The 13663-nt window shown below is 43.8% G+C and overlaps 1 protein-coding gene across 15 annotated transcripts in view; it reads left to right on the plus strand.

Moving 5' to 3' along the window:
- The window catches only part of LOC106573083 (neuronal cell adhesion molecule), a 123837-nt gene that overhangs the window by 93325 nt on the left and 16849 nt on the right, over positions 1-13663 (plus strand). For 7 of the 15 annotated variants that reach the window (XM_014147757.3, XM_082962483.1, XM_082962486.1 and 4 more), the window contains exons 3-12: positions 2867-3045; positions 3686-3703; positions 4289-4394; positions 4627-4820; positions 7125-7247; positions 7572-7742; positions 9666-9722; positions 11967-12078; positions 12896-13080; positions 13499-13630. In XM_014147757.3, coding sequence (XP_014003232.1) covers positions 2961-3045; positions 3686-3703; positions 4289-4394; positions 4627-4820; positions 7125-7247; positions 7572-7742; positions 9666-9722; positions 11967-12078; positions 12896-13080; positions 13499-13630 — 1183 coding nt within the window. In that variant the 5' untranslated portion in view covers positions 2867-2960. The remainder of the gene's footprint in view (positions 1-2866; positions 3046-3685; positions 3704-4288; positions 4395-4626; positions 4821-7124; positions 7248-7571; positions 7743-9665; positions 9723-11966; positions 12079-12895; positions 13081-13498; positions 13631-13663) is intronic. The other 8 variants (XM_014147760.3, XM_082962487.1, XM_082962481.1 and 5 more) reach the window with 3 other exon arrangements.

Genomic DNA, 13663 nt, shown 5'->3' on the forward strand with positions numbered 1-13663 from the left:
TCATCTTTGCAATTGTTCCCTTTTTGCTTTGGCAATTCTCTCTCTATCTCTGTCTGTCTCAGCCTGTCTCTCTCTGTCTCTTTCTCTCTGTCTCTTTCTTTCTCCTTCTTTCTCTCTTTCCTTCTTTCTCTCTTTCCTTTTTTCTTTCTTTCTTTCTTTCTTTCTTTCCTTCTTTCTTTCTCTCTTTCCTTTTTTCTTTCTCTTTCTTTCTTTCTCGGGTGGATAGTGTCATAATTACATTGTTTAGCTGACTGGCAACAGCCGAACCCCTTCATACTGACACGTGATTTTCAGCTCCATATCTTCATGTAACTTTACATTGAACTTAAAGACACAATCTGTAATTATTTTATTCAGGCAAACAGCAGCCCTGCGACTTTTTTTGCTATAAAGCTGAGGGACAGCTAATAGTTACAGCAGGACATATCGCAGATTGCCCCTTTAATATTATTCAACCCCAATCTATACTTAACAAAAATATAAACACAATATGTAAAGTGTTGGGCCCATGTTAAATGAGCTGAAATTGTCCATATTGTCACGACTTCCGCCGAAGTCGGCTCCTCTCCTTGTTCGGGCGGCGTTCGGCGGTCGACGTCACCGGCTTTCTAGCCATTGCCGCTACATTTTTCATGTATCCATTTGTTTTGTCTCGTTCCCTGCACACCTGGTTTTCATTCCCCAATCACACTACATGTATTTATTCATCTGTTCCCCCTCATGTCTTTGTGTAAGATTGTTTGTGTGGTACATGTTTTTGTACGTACTAGGCTTGCGTGCATTTTCTCTCGTGTTATTTCACGAAGCCTGTTTGTATACATTTGATGGTTGTGATTGTTTTGCGCGTTTTACACTTTGCCTTGTTGGTTGGTGTCACGTCCTGACCCTAGTAAGATGTCATTTTCTATAGTAGAGTAGGGCAGGGCGTGACAGGGGGTGTTTTGGGTTGTTCTATGTTTTCAATTTCTATGTGTAAGTTCTAGTTTTTCTATTTCTATGTTGGGGTTGTTTGGGGTTGATCTCTAATTGGAGGCAGCTGATCCTCATTGCCTCTGATTAGAGATCATATTTAAGTCGGGGTTTTTCGCTTCCTGTTTGTGGCTTGTTATTTTTTTGAGTAGTGTGTTTTCCCGCTCTGCGTCACGGTTGTGTTGTGTTGTGTTGTGTTGTGTTGTGTTGTGTTGTGTTGTGTTGTGTTGTGTTGTGTTGTGTTTTCAAGTAATTTAAGTGTATTGCATTTCAGTTTCACGTTTAATAAATATGTGGAACTACGAACACGCTGCATTTTGGTCCGCTCCTTCGAACAGCCGTGACAGTTGGAGGTTTTTTGGACGCAGCTGCGCCCGTCTGTATATTCTCTCCTGCTGAAATAAAGTGTACGCCTGTTCACAATTTTCTGCTATCCTGCACCTGACTTCAGCACAAGTACGCACACACCTGACACATATGCACAAAAAGTTTTTTTTTCTAAAATGTTATTCACAAATTTGTTTACATCCCTGGTAGTGAGAATGTATCATTTGCCAAGATAATTAATACACCTGATTGGTGGGGCATATCAAGAAGCTGATTAAACAGAATGATCATTACACAGGTGCACCTTGTGCTGGGGACGATAAAAGGCCACTCTAGAAAGTGCAGTTTTGTCACACAACACAATGCCACAAATGTCTCAAGTTTTGAGGAAGCGTGCAATTGACATGCTGACTGCAGGAATGTCCACCAGAGCTGTTGCCAGACTGTTGAATGTTCATTTCTCTACCATAAGCCACCTACAATGTCTTTTTACAAAATTTGCCGGTATGTCCAACCGGCCTCACAACTGCAGACCAAGGGGAGGGGGGGTGAGTTGAGACCAGCGGCTGCCGGTGTTCTGTGAGTGACTTAATTTCAGTCAGTCAGACAGACAGAAAGTGAGAAAAGAGGAGAGCAGAGAGTGTCTGTCCACTGGCAGGATGTCGTCTGAGGTTGATGGTTGATATAATCGATATGGCAGGTGCCTAATGGTACTGTCGTCATTGCAGTGACTATCTGAGCTAAATGAAGCCATATGGGCCATGTCGCTCCCTATTCCAGTGCACTACATCACAACGGCACACACATATACACACACACACACACACACACACACACACACATCTAGATCATAACGATAGCTCCCAGCCTCCCAGCCAAGTCCATCCCCATCTGCATGGGAAGGGCCATCGATCCACAGTCACAGCCATCTATATCTGTCTCTCTAGAGGGAATTGTGACTTTCTCATTCACATACTGATATAACTGTAATTCTGAAATGTGTCACAGTCTCATATTCATGATTGCTTTACAACAATTTCATCGCAATAATGTATGTTTCTGTATGCTCCCTCCCCCCTTCTATTTTTGTATCCATCCATCTCTCGCTCTCTGTATCTCTGCCTCTCTCTCTCTGTGTCTCTATGTCTCTCATTCTGTCTCTCTCTCTCCCTCTCTCTCTGTCTCTCTGTCTTTCTCTGTTTCTCTCTGTCTCTCTGCCCCTCTCTCTGTCTCTCTCTCTGTCTCTCTCTCTGCCTCTCTGTCGCTCTCTCTCTGTGTCTCTGTGTTTCTCTCTCTGTCTCTCTCTCTCTGCCTCTTTGTCTCTCTTTCTGTCTTTCTCTGTCTGTCTCTGTCTCATTCTCTCTCTCTCTCTCTCCCTCTCTGTCTCTCTCGGTGTCTCTGTCTTTCTCTGTTTCTCTCTGTCTCTCTCTCTCTCCCTCTCTGTCTCTCTCTGTGTCTCTGTCTTTCTCTGTTTCTCTCTGTCTCTCTCTCTGCAATCCTCTCTCTCCCCCTCTGCCACTCTCTCTTTATGTCTCTCTATGTCTCTCTCTCTCTCTCTCTCTCTCTCTAGTTGTGAATGTGCACGTGGCCGAGGCGTTCTGATTGAGGGGAGAGGTGGGGCTTATCTCTGTCGGGGGGAGGACCTTTGCGTCAGGCAACCAGTCATGGAGAGAACGAGGGCGAGAGCAACAGTGTTCCTGATGCTGTTCCTGGGTAACCTCGGCAACGCTCTGGAGGTCCCACTAGACCGTAAGAACTATTAACACATCACAGTCAAGAGCATTCATAACCTCGAAAGAGTCATCTCTTTGTAACTGTTGGCTCCCACTAGACCGTAAGAACTTAACACATCATAGTCTCTCTCTCTCTCTCTCTCTCTCTCTCTCTCTCTCTCTCTCTCTCTCTCTCTCTCTCTCTCTCTCTCTCTCTCCTTTGGCCTCACTCTTCCTCGCTGCTTCTCAAAGTCAAAGTTGTATTGATATGGGTACAAAGTCTGTAAGATGAGTCAGTAAGAGGTTGTGAGAATAATATTCTTTATTGATCCAAGGCTTTTGCAAATGTGGCTACTTGGTTTTCTAATGAACACATAACTTGTTGCCTCATCATTTGTATAACTTCGCTGAGTAAGAAGAGTAGGTTTTCTTGTCGTTTTAAGTGCCTAGAGACCTATACCCACACCAAAGTCATAATGTGGAAAAGGAACTACTGTATGTTGTGTGAGTAATGTTTGGAATCGTGTTGGAAGCTATGTAATGTCTGGAAAAGGTAACTAACCCTCCTTCTGTCCACCATGTTCTGAAAGGAAGTAACAGAGTGGGTTCTTTTTTCAACACTAATGTCTGGCTCTCTTTATTATCTCAAAAATGTATGCTGATTCTTGGGGGAAAAGCAAAAGTTCTGGAAGGATGTAAGTTAAGTTCCCCTGTCACCATGCCTGTGTGAATTCAGTGTGACCACAGAGACTGTGACTTGAGCACTTTGTGTTGTGAATTTGGGGATTTCTTGTATTGTTGCTATTGGTTTTGCGCTTATCCGTGTGGATTTGAGTGGATTTGAGCATCGGTCTGACTTGCATGCAGTGCTCTTGTTGTTGTTGATTTGTTTGTTCCTTTTGTGTGGTGTGGTTTTGCTGTGTTTTCAGTAGGAAAACCTCATGTCCCGTAAAACACATAAGGCATGATTCTTCATATCAGTTATTTTAAATAGTAAATCCGTCTTCTGTTCCTTTGGAGATAAATACATTTAAAGAAAGATGATTATGAAGCAGAATATCCAGGACTGTACTTCAGTCCACTGCATGCTTTTATGGTCCCGTCATTCATCTGGCTATTTGATCAAAAATGTTATGGTCAGCAATTTAGCCCGGTTCAATTTTAGTGTAGTGAGCCGGTCCAGCCCTGCTCGCTGTGTGCTTGATCAATAACAGTTGAAAACTTAGTTATGCAGAAAGGGCAGGGATTGATTTGACTGTGTCCCTCTGTGCTTGCCGTAGTGCCGCAGCCACCAACCATAACCCACCAGTCTCCCAAGGATTACATCATCGACCCTCGGGAGAACATCGTCATCCACTGTGATGCCAAGGGGAAGCCACATCCCAGGTACACACACACACATACTCATGTACACGTGCACACACACGGACACACACACACACACACACAAAGCCAATTGTTATACCGCTCGCACTTGTGTCAAATGGCAGAGTAGTTGGCTAAATCCCGAACAGATATATTGATTAGCCAATTTATTAGCTATATAAAATACTATGTGTTACAATGACAGTTAAAGTGATTTAGATGTTCACTAACATTGACATCAATCCACTTACAGCTTTTCGTGGACCAGGAACGGGACCCACTTTGACATTGACCAGGACCCCAAGGTCACAATGCGACCCCACTCTGGCACCCTGGTGGTGGACATCAGTGGAGAGAAGGTTGAGTCATATGAGGGGGTGTACCAGTGTACGGCCAGGAACGAACATGGGACTGCAGTATCAAACAATATCGTCATCAGACAGTCCAGTAAGCATCTCTAAGATGTGTTATCGCTTTCACCTTTTCGCTGTCATTTTCGGTCTTTCTCGCTCTTTCTGTCTCCCTCTCTCATTCTCTCTCTCTCTCCCTCTCTCTTTCTCTCACTGGGCCTCTCACCATTCTCTCTCCGATATCTCACCTCTCAGTCATCTCATATAACCTCATGTCTGTCTCACTCTATTCTCCACTGAGCTCATCTCTGACGTGTCTCTGATTTGTGACCATTCAATCTTTCTTCTCTCTTTTCTTGAAACGAATAAGATGTATTTTCCATCATCAATGCTCTCTTCATGGAAGGTAAAGGTTACATGTGGAAAGACAGCATGATAATAATTGTTACCTGGATACACCTATTTCACCTTTAGCTTGATGCGATTTAGTAGCTTGAACTCATTCCTTCCATGTAGCTAGAACTCATTCCTTCCATGTAGCTTGAACTCATTCCTTCCATGTAGCTAGAACTCATTCCTTCCATGTAGCTTGAACTCATTCCTTCCATGTAGCAATAATCTATTCCTTCCATGTAGCTAGAACTCATTCCTTCCATGTAGCTAGAACTCATTCCTTCCATGTAGCTAGAACTCATTCCTTCCATGTAGCTTGAACTCATTCCTTCCATGTAGCTTGAACTCATTCCTTCCATGTAGCTAGAACTCATTCCTTCCATGTAGCTTGAACTCATTCCTTCCATGTAGCAATAATCTATTCCTTCCATGTAGCTAGAACTCATTCCTTCCATGTAGCTAGAACTCATTCCTTCCATGTAGCTACAACTCATTCCTTCCATGTAGCTTGAACTCATTCCTTCCATGTAGCTAGAACTCATTCCTTCCATGTAGCTTGAACTCATTCCTTCCATGTAGCTAGAACTCATTCCTTCCATGTAGCTTGAACTCATTCCTTCCATGTAGCTAGAACTCATTCCTTCCATGTAGCAATAATCTATTCCTTCCATGTAGCTAGATCTCATTCCTTCCATGTAGCTAGAACTCATTCCTTCCATGTAGCTAGAACTCATTCCTTCCATGTAGCTTGAACTCATTCCTTCCATGTAGCTTGAACTCATTCCTTCCATGTAGCTTGAACTCATTCCTTCCATGTAGCTAGAACTCATTCCTTCCATGTAGCTTGAACTCATTCCTTCCATGTAGCAATAATCTATTCCTTCCATGTAGCTAGAACTCATTCCTTCCATGTAGCTAGAACTCATTCCTTCCATGTAGCTAGAACTCATTCCTTCCATGTAGCTTGAACTCATTCCTTCCATGTAGCTAGAACTCATTCCTTCCATGTAGCTTGAACTCATTCCTTCCATGTAGCTAGAACTCATTCCTTCCAAGTAGCTTGAACTCATTCCTTCCATGTAGCTAGAACTCATTCCTTCCAAGTAGCTTGAACTCATTCCTTCCATGTAGCTAGAACTCATTTCTTCCATGTAGCTAGAAGTCATTCCTTCCAAGTAGCTAGAACTCATTCCTTCCATGTAGCTAGAACTCATTCAGTCCATGTATGCTAGAACTCATTCATTCGAGTAGCTAGAACTCATTCCTTCGATGTAGCTAGAAATCATTCCTTCCATGTAGCTAGAACTCATTCCTTCCACGTAGCTAGAACTCATTCCTTCCACGTAGCTAGAACTCATTCCTTCCATGTAGCTAGAACTCATTTCTTCCATGTAGCTAGAACTCATTCATTCCACGTAGCTAGAACTCATTCCTTCCAAGTAGCTAGAAGTCATTCCTTCCATGTAGCTAGAACTCATTCATTCCATGTATGCTAGAACTCATTCCTTCCATGTAGCTATAACTCATTCCTTCCATGTAGCTAGAACTCATTCCTTCCATGTAGCTAGAACTCATTCCTTCCATGTAGCTAGAACTCATTCCTTCCATGTAGCTAGAACTCATTCATTCCATGTAGCTAGAACTCATTCCTTCCATGTAGCTTAGAACTCATTCCTTCCATGTAGCTAGAACTCATTCCATCCATGTAGCTAGAACTCATTCATTCCATGTAGCTAGAACTCATTCATTCCATGTAGCTTGAACTCATTCATTCCATGTAGCTAGAACTCATTCCTTCCATGTAGCTAGAACTCACTACTTCCATGTAGCTTGAACTCATTCATTCCATGTAGCTAGAACTCACTACTTCCATGTCCCCTTATTCTCTAAGACCTTTTGGTGACATTCGATGACTGTAGAAACCACCTACTGGTACAGTATACCATGTTTTCCTCATGTGTATTTGGGCTATCTAACTTATGAGGTGTGTTCCCCTCCACCTCTTCAGGGTCCCCCTTGTGGTCGAAGGAAAGAAACGAGCCGATCATCGTTCAGGAGGGCGTGTCTCTGGTGCTACAGTGCCGACCCCCTGCCGGCCTGCCCCCTCCCATCATCTTCTGGATGGACATCAGTAAGTTGCATGCTATTTGTAATGTCTAGGCCTGTTAGCTACATACTGTACTTAGAGAAGGAGAAATACAAACACCCGAGTTTCTGAATGGGGAAATCTTAGATCGTCTGTACTGTTTCTTTCTGGGTTCTTTGCTTGTAATTGATGAAATTAAATGAGATATTAACTAAAGTCTCAAAATTGTTGCTCAATGACATTCCTCCTAATTGCCACTCTTCCTCAGTCTCCCAGAGACCGACTCAGATCATTAGAATATCCCAGGCTTTAAACATGTCTCTCCCCCTTCCCTTTCGTCTTGAACCCATCTCTCCTCTCCTCCCTTAGACTTCCAGAGGCTGCCTCAGAGCAGCCGTGTGTCCCAGGCGTTGAATGGAGACCTGTACTTCTCCAATGTCCTGAAGGAGGACTCGAGGAACGACTACATCTGTTACGCCCGCTTTCCTCACACACAGACCATCCAGCAGAAACAACCCATCACCGTCACAGTGGTCAACCGTAAGTGTGTGCGTGTGCTCATGTGTGCACGAGTGAATGCGAACATGTGCGTTCTTGCGTGTGGGTGTGAATGTGCTTGCGCGTTGAATGTGTGTGTCAGTTTTGGGTTAGGAGGGAAACTGTGTTTCCTATCTCTGATCCCAACCTCAGCGTCACCAGTAGTAGTCTAGTAGTCATTATGATGAAAAGACACATTGTAATATATCTTATAGGTTATTCTCTGCATTATGTGCAATGTAGCCCCACCACCAAGTTAACTGATTTTGTCAAGCCTCTGCTTTCGTGACTGCGCTGTGTAGTGCACACTCTCAACAACAAAAGGCCTTCTCATACAGTCTAGCATTTACCACTGACTGATTGTCATGATGCCAAATTGTCCAGACTGTACAGATTCACAGACAAGGTTTGATAACCAATATCTACAGTAGAAGTCAGAAGTTTACATACACCTTAGCCAAATACATTTAAACTCAGTTTTTCACAATTGCTAACATTTAATCCTAGTAAAAATTCCCTGTCTTAGGTCAGTTAGGATCACCAGTTTATTTTAAGAATGTGAAATGTCAGAATAATAGTAGAGAGAATGATTTATTTCACCTTTTATTTCTTTCATCACATTCCCAGTGGGTCAGAAGTTTACATACACTCAATTAGTATTTGGTAGCATTGCCTTTAAATTGTTTAACTTGGGTCCAACGTTTCGGGTAGCCTTCCACAAGCTTCCCACAATAAGTTGAGTGAATTTTGGCCCATTCCTCCTGACAGAGCTGGTGTAACTGAGTCAGGTTTGTAGGCCTCCTTGCTCACACAAGCTTTTTCAGTTCTGCTGCTTCCTCTATGGGATTGAGGTCAGGGCTTTGTGATGGCCACTCCAATACCTTGACTTTGTTATCCTTAAGCCATTTTGCCATGACTTTGGAAGTATGCTTGGGTTCATTGTCCATTTGGAAGACTCATTTGCGACCAAGCTTTAACTTCCTGACTGATGTCTTGAGATGTTGCTTCAATATATCCACATCATTTTCCTACCTCATGATGCCATGTATTTTGTGAAGTGCACCAGTCCCTCCTGCAGCAAAGCACCCCCACAACATGATGCTGCCACCCCCGTGCTTCACGGCTGAGATGGTGTTCTTCGGCTTGCAAGCCTCACCAATTTTTGTGTCATGAGACCAGAGGACATTTCTCCAAAAAGTATGATCTTTGTCCCCATGTGCAGTTGCAAACCGTAGTCTGGCTTTTTTATGGCAGTTTTGGAGCAATGGCTTCTTCCTTGCTGAGCGGCCTTTAAAGTTATGTCGATATAGGACTCGTTTTACTGTGGGTATAGATACTTTTGTACCTGTTTCCTCCAGCATCTTCACAAGGTCCTTTGCTGTTGTTCTGGGATTGATTTGCACTTTTCGCACCAAAGTACGTTCATCTCTAGGAGACAGAACGCGTCTCCTTCCTGAGCGGTATGACGGCTGCGTGGTCTCATGGTGCCATGACATCATTTTCTGGAATTTTCCAAGCTGTTTAAAGGCACAGTCAACTTAGTGTATGTAAACTTCTGACCCACTGGAATTGTGATACAGTGAATTATAAGTGAAATAATCTGTCTAAACAATTGTTGGAATAATTAGTTGTGTCATGCACAGGGTAGATGTCCTAACCGACTTGCCAAAACTATAGTTTGTTAACAAGAAATTTGTGGAGTGGTTGAAAAACGAGTTTTAGTGACTCCAACCTAAGTGTATGTAAACTTCCGACTTCAACTGTATACTTTTTATGTATGATCAGTATCCAGTATTTTGTTCCGTTCACACGGTTTGATTTTAGAATCAAGCATTTATGTTAATTTTGTCCAATCCCTTTCCTGCTTTTTTTATATCACTCGATTTCAACATGTGGCATGTTTGATTATTTCCTGTTGTGTTACAGTGGATGCAATCAATGAGACTGTTGCTGCTTTATACAATGAAACTGATTTTCTTAGTGGTGAGTTTTGGTACCCCCTAGTGGTCATCCTCCTCCCGTAGTAATCAACCAACTAGATACCAACCTCTAACATTACAGTAACCCCTTAACCTTTTCCCTAGTGATTTGTCTCAACGTTAGTAGGCAACCAATATTAGCAATCAAACACATAACTAGCATTAACCCTTTACCCTAGTGATACCCTTTCCCGTAGTAGTAAACCAATACTAGAACTCAAACCACTAACATTCAACCCTTAAACGTGTCCCAACTTCTGATCCTGACTTGTCCAATGAAATAACATTTTGTGAGAGACTACATTCTTTTCTACAGCAACTATTTATTAACATGATTTCAAATGCTGAACCATTGCATGATTCCTTTGCCATCCTCATACACAACGTGGCCAAAAGTATGTGGACAGCCCTTCAAATGACTGGATTCGGCTGTTTCAGCCACATCCGTTGCTGACAGGTGTATAAAATCGAGCACACCACCATGCAATCTCCATAGACAAACATTGACAGTAGAATGGCCCGTACTGAAATGCTCAGTGACTTTCAACATCGCACCGTCATTGGATGCCACCTTTCCGACAAGTCAGTTCGTCAAATTTCTGCCCTGCTAGAGATGCACCAGTCAACTGTAAGTGCTGTTATTGTCAAGTGGAAACATCTAGGAGCGACAACAGCTCAGCTGCGAAGTGGTAGACCACACAAGCTCACAGAATGGGACCACCTTGTGCTGAAGCGCGTAGCGTGTAATAATCTTCTGTCCTCGGTTGCAATTCTCATTACCGAGTTCCAAACTGCCTCTGGAAGCAACGGCAGCACAAGATCTGTTCGTCGGGAGCTTCATGAAATGGGTTTCCATGGCACACAAGCCTAGGATAGCCATGCGCAATGCTCTGGAGTCTGGAGCAGTGAAAACGCGTTCTCTGAAGGGATGAATCACACTTCACCGTCTGGTAGTCCGACGGACGAATCTGGGTTTAGCGGATGCCAGGAGAACGCTACCTGCCCCAATGCATAGTGCCAACTGTAAAGTTTGGTGGAGGAGGAATAATGGTCTGGGGCTGTTTTTCATGGTTCAGGCAAGGCCCCTTAGTTCCAGTGAAGGGAAATCTTAACGCTACAGCATACAATGACATTCTAGACGATTCTGTGCTTTCAACTTTGTGGCAACAGTTTGGGGAAGGCTGTTTCTGTTTCTTGTGGCTGAATGGAAGCAAGTCCCCACAGCAATGTTCCATCATCTAGTGGAAAGCCTTTCCAGAAGAGTGGAGACTGTTTAGCAACAAAGGGGGGACCAACTCCATATTAATGCCCATGATTTTGGAATGAGATGTTCAACGAGCAGGTGTCCACATACTTTTGGTCATGTAGTGTGTCTTGTAAATGGACAAATAACATTATATATTTTATTCAGTAGACTACTTAAAAAAAGAAGCTTTCTCTTTATTATAGTAATATATTGAATTAGAGCAAAGTAGATCGACAGAGTCCAAACTGTGAATGTTCCAACCACTACCAACACCACAGTTTGTTATTCTATTATTTTCACACATCCGACCTAATTCTTTCCTCCCAATCCACTTTTCAAACGATCTTTCATTTCCTATCAGTTCATTTCTCATTGTTTGTAAAAGCATCACTTCCTGTGTGTCCGTCTGTCTGGTACCCTGAAGATACATGTCTTGTAGAGATGTAGTCAGTGATTTTGTCAGGTGGCTACATCAAAGCCAATCGGAGATAGTCGATTCTCAAAGTAATGCTTGCGTGTACCTCAATGTCTACATGTATCACCATTGCCACAATTACAAGCACCATTTGTTGAACTCATGAAATCATAACCACCAATAATCCTTTTGATTGTCCTCAAAGTATTTGTTATCTTACACTACTGTAAATGTTCTACAAATGTATACCGCCTATTAGTACCCCTCGACCAAAGAGCACCTTCACAGTAAGCGATGAAGGCAAGGATTCAATCCAACACAGATTTAGCACCTGCACACAGCGATAGACTTTTAATTAAAGGCCATTTTCTTATATGCTTGCGGAGATCAGGTTCACAAAAAATCCTGCTCAAACAGGAATCACCTTTGAAAGTAATTTGCTGGGTTTGAGTGTGTGAGCCCTGACCAGGTCCTCCACAGTGGCTCAGCACTGACTGTGGTAGAAGAACCATAGAAATAGAATAGACAGAACAGTAGGAGTCTTGTTGTGACTAACTGTGTCTCTGACCCCTCCCCTGTGACTGCAGATGGCTCGGCGGAGGAGAGGAGACCCACCTTCCTGATTCCGTCTGGCTCCAGCAGCTCCAAGATGGTGCTGAGAGGACAGGTCCTGGAGTTGGAGTGTATCGCTGAGGGACTGTAAGGACACAGTGTCAACGAGAAAATGTCCATTTGTTTTACCTGTATTATGTTTTTAATATACCTCTATTATTAATGCATTATACCATTTTGCATGTGTGCTTATACACTGACTGTGCAAAACATTATGCTCTTTCCATGACATAGACTGACCTGGTGAATCCAGGTAAAAGCTATGATCCCTTATTGATGTTACTTGTTAAATCCACTTCAATCAGTGTAGATGAATGGGAGGAGATAAGTAAAAGAAGGATCTTTAAGCCTCGAGACAGTTGAGATATGGATTGTGTATGTGTACCATTCAGAGGGTGAATGGGCAAGACAAAAGATTTATATGCCTTTGAACGGGGTATTGTTGTAGGTGCCAGGCGCACCGGTTTGTGTCAAGAACTGCAACGCTGCAGGGTTTTTCAGTTTCCCGTGTGTATCAAGAATGGTTTACCACCCAAAGGACATCCAGCCAACTTGACACAGCTGTGGGAAGCATTGGAGTCAACATGGGCCAGCATACCTGTGGAACGCTTTCGACACCTTGTAGAAAGGGAAAGGGGGATAGCTAGTCAGTTGTACTACTGAATGCATTCAACTGAAATGTCTTCCGCATTTAACCCAACCCCGCTTAATCAGAGAGGTGCGGGGGGCTGCCTTAATTGACATCCACGTCTTCGTAGAGTCCATGCCCCGACATATTGAGGCTGTTCTGAGGGCAAAAGGAGGGGGGATGGGGGGAGAAGTTCACTGGAAACTTCTTATGTGTTCTCTATCTCTCTCTTTCTCCTCCCCCTCCCACCCACCCTCCCTCTCCTCCCCCCTCCAGACCCACTCCAGAGGTCTCATGGAGTAAGGTGAGCGGGGAGTTCCCTGCCAAGCGGACCTCCTTCCTGCACTTCCAGAAGACACTGCGTATTGTTGACGTGTCTGAGTCGGACGCCGGAGAGTACCGCTGCACCGCCCGCAACCGCCTGGCCTCCGTACACCACACCATCCGCGTCACCGTCAAAGGTTTGTCATGTGACTTAGCAGTTAGTGCCACTGACTGGCTGGCACACATGTAGCCTATAGCAGAGTGGTTAGAATTCAACCCACTGCTCTTCTGACTTGCGGTCGTCCTACTTTTCCTGTCTGCTTTTCACTATGCTGTTCAATAACACCACAAAACAATGGTCAGTGATGAGCAGGGCTGAAATCGGTCGGGAACGCACGGCTGACTTGGTCTATCTGCCTTCTGGGTTTCTATGCTGTCTATCTATCTCCCATATAGATTTTTAAATGGGGTTATCTGGAGCAGGGTGTTCAGTCATTAACCGGTTGCCTGCCTTTCAATATTGTTCACTGTGCCATTGTTGCTGACCCTTTGGGATGTGAGGTAATCAATAACCCAACCATCGGCTTGCCTTGTGCTCCCCTGTTCCCCTCCCAGCGGCCCCGTACTGGATCAGTGCCCCCAGAAACCTGGTGCTGGCTCCCAGAGAGAGGGGTAATTTGATCTGCAGGGCCAGTGGTACCCCCAAACCCACCATCACCTGGGCCATGAACGGAATCCCCATAGAAAGTGAGTACTCAGTATTGACTGATTGATTGAGTG

The sequence above is a fragment of the Salmo salar genome, chromosome 16, assembly GCF_965601325.2.
Source record: "Salmo salar chromosome 16, fSalSal1, whole genome shotgun sequence".
Taxonomy (NCBI): domain Eukaryota; kingdom Metazoa; phylum Chordata; class Actinopteri; order Salmoniformes; family Salmonidae; genus Salmo; species Salmo salar.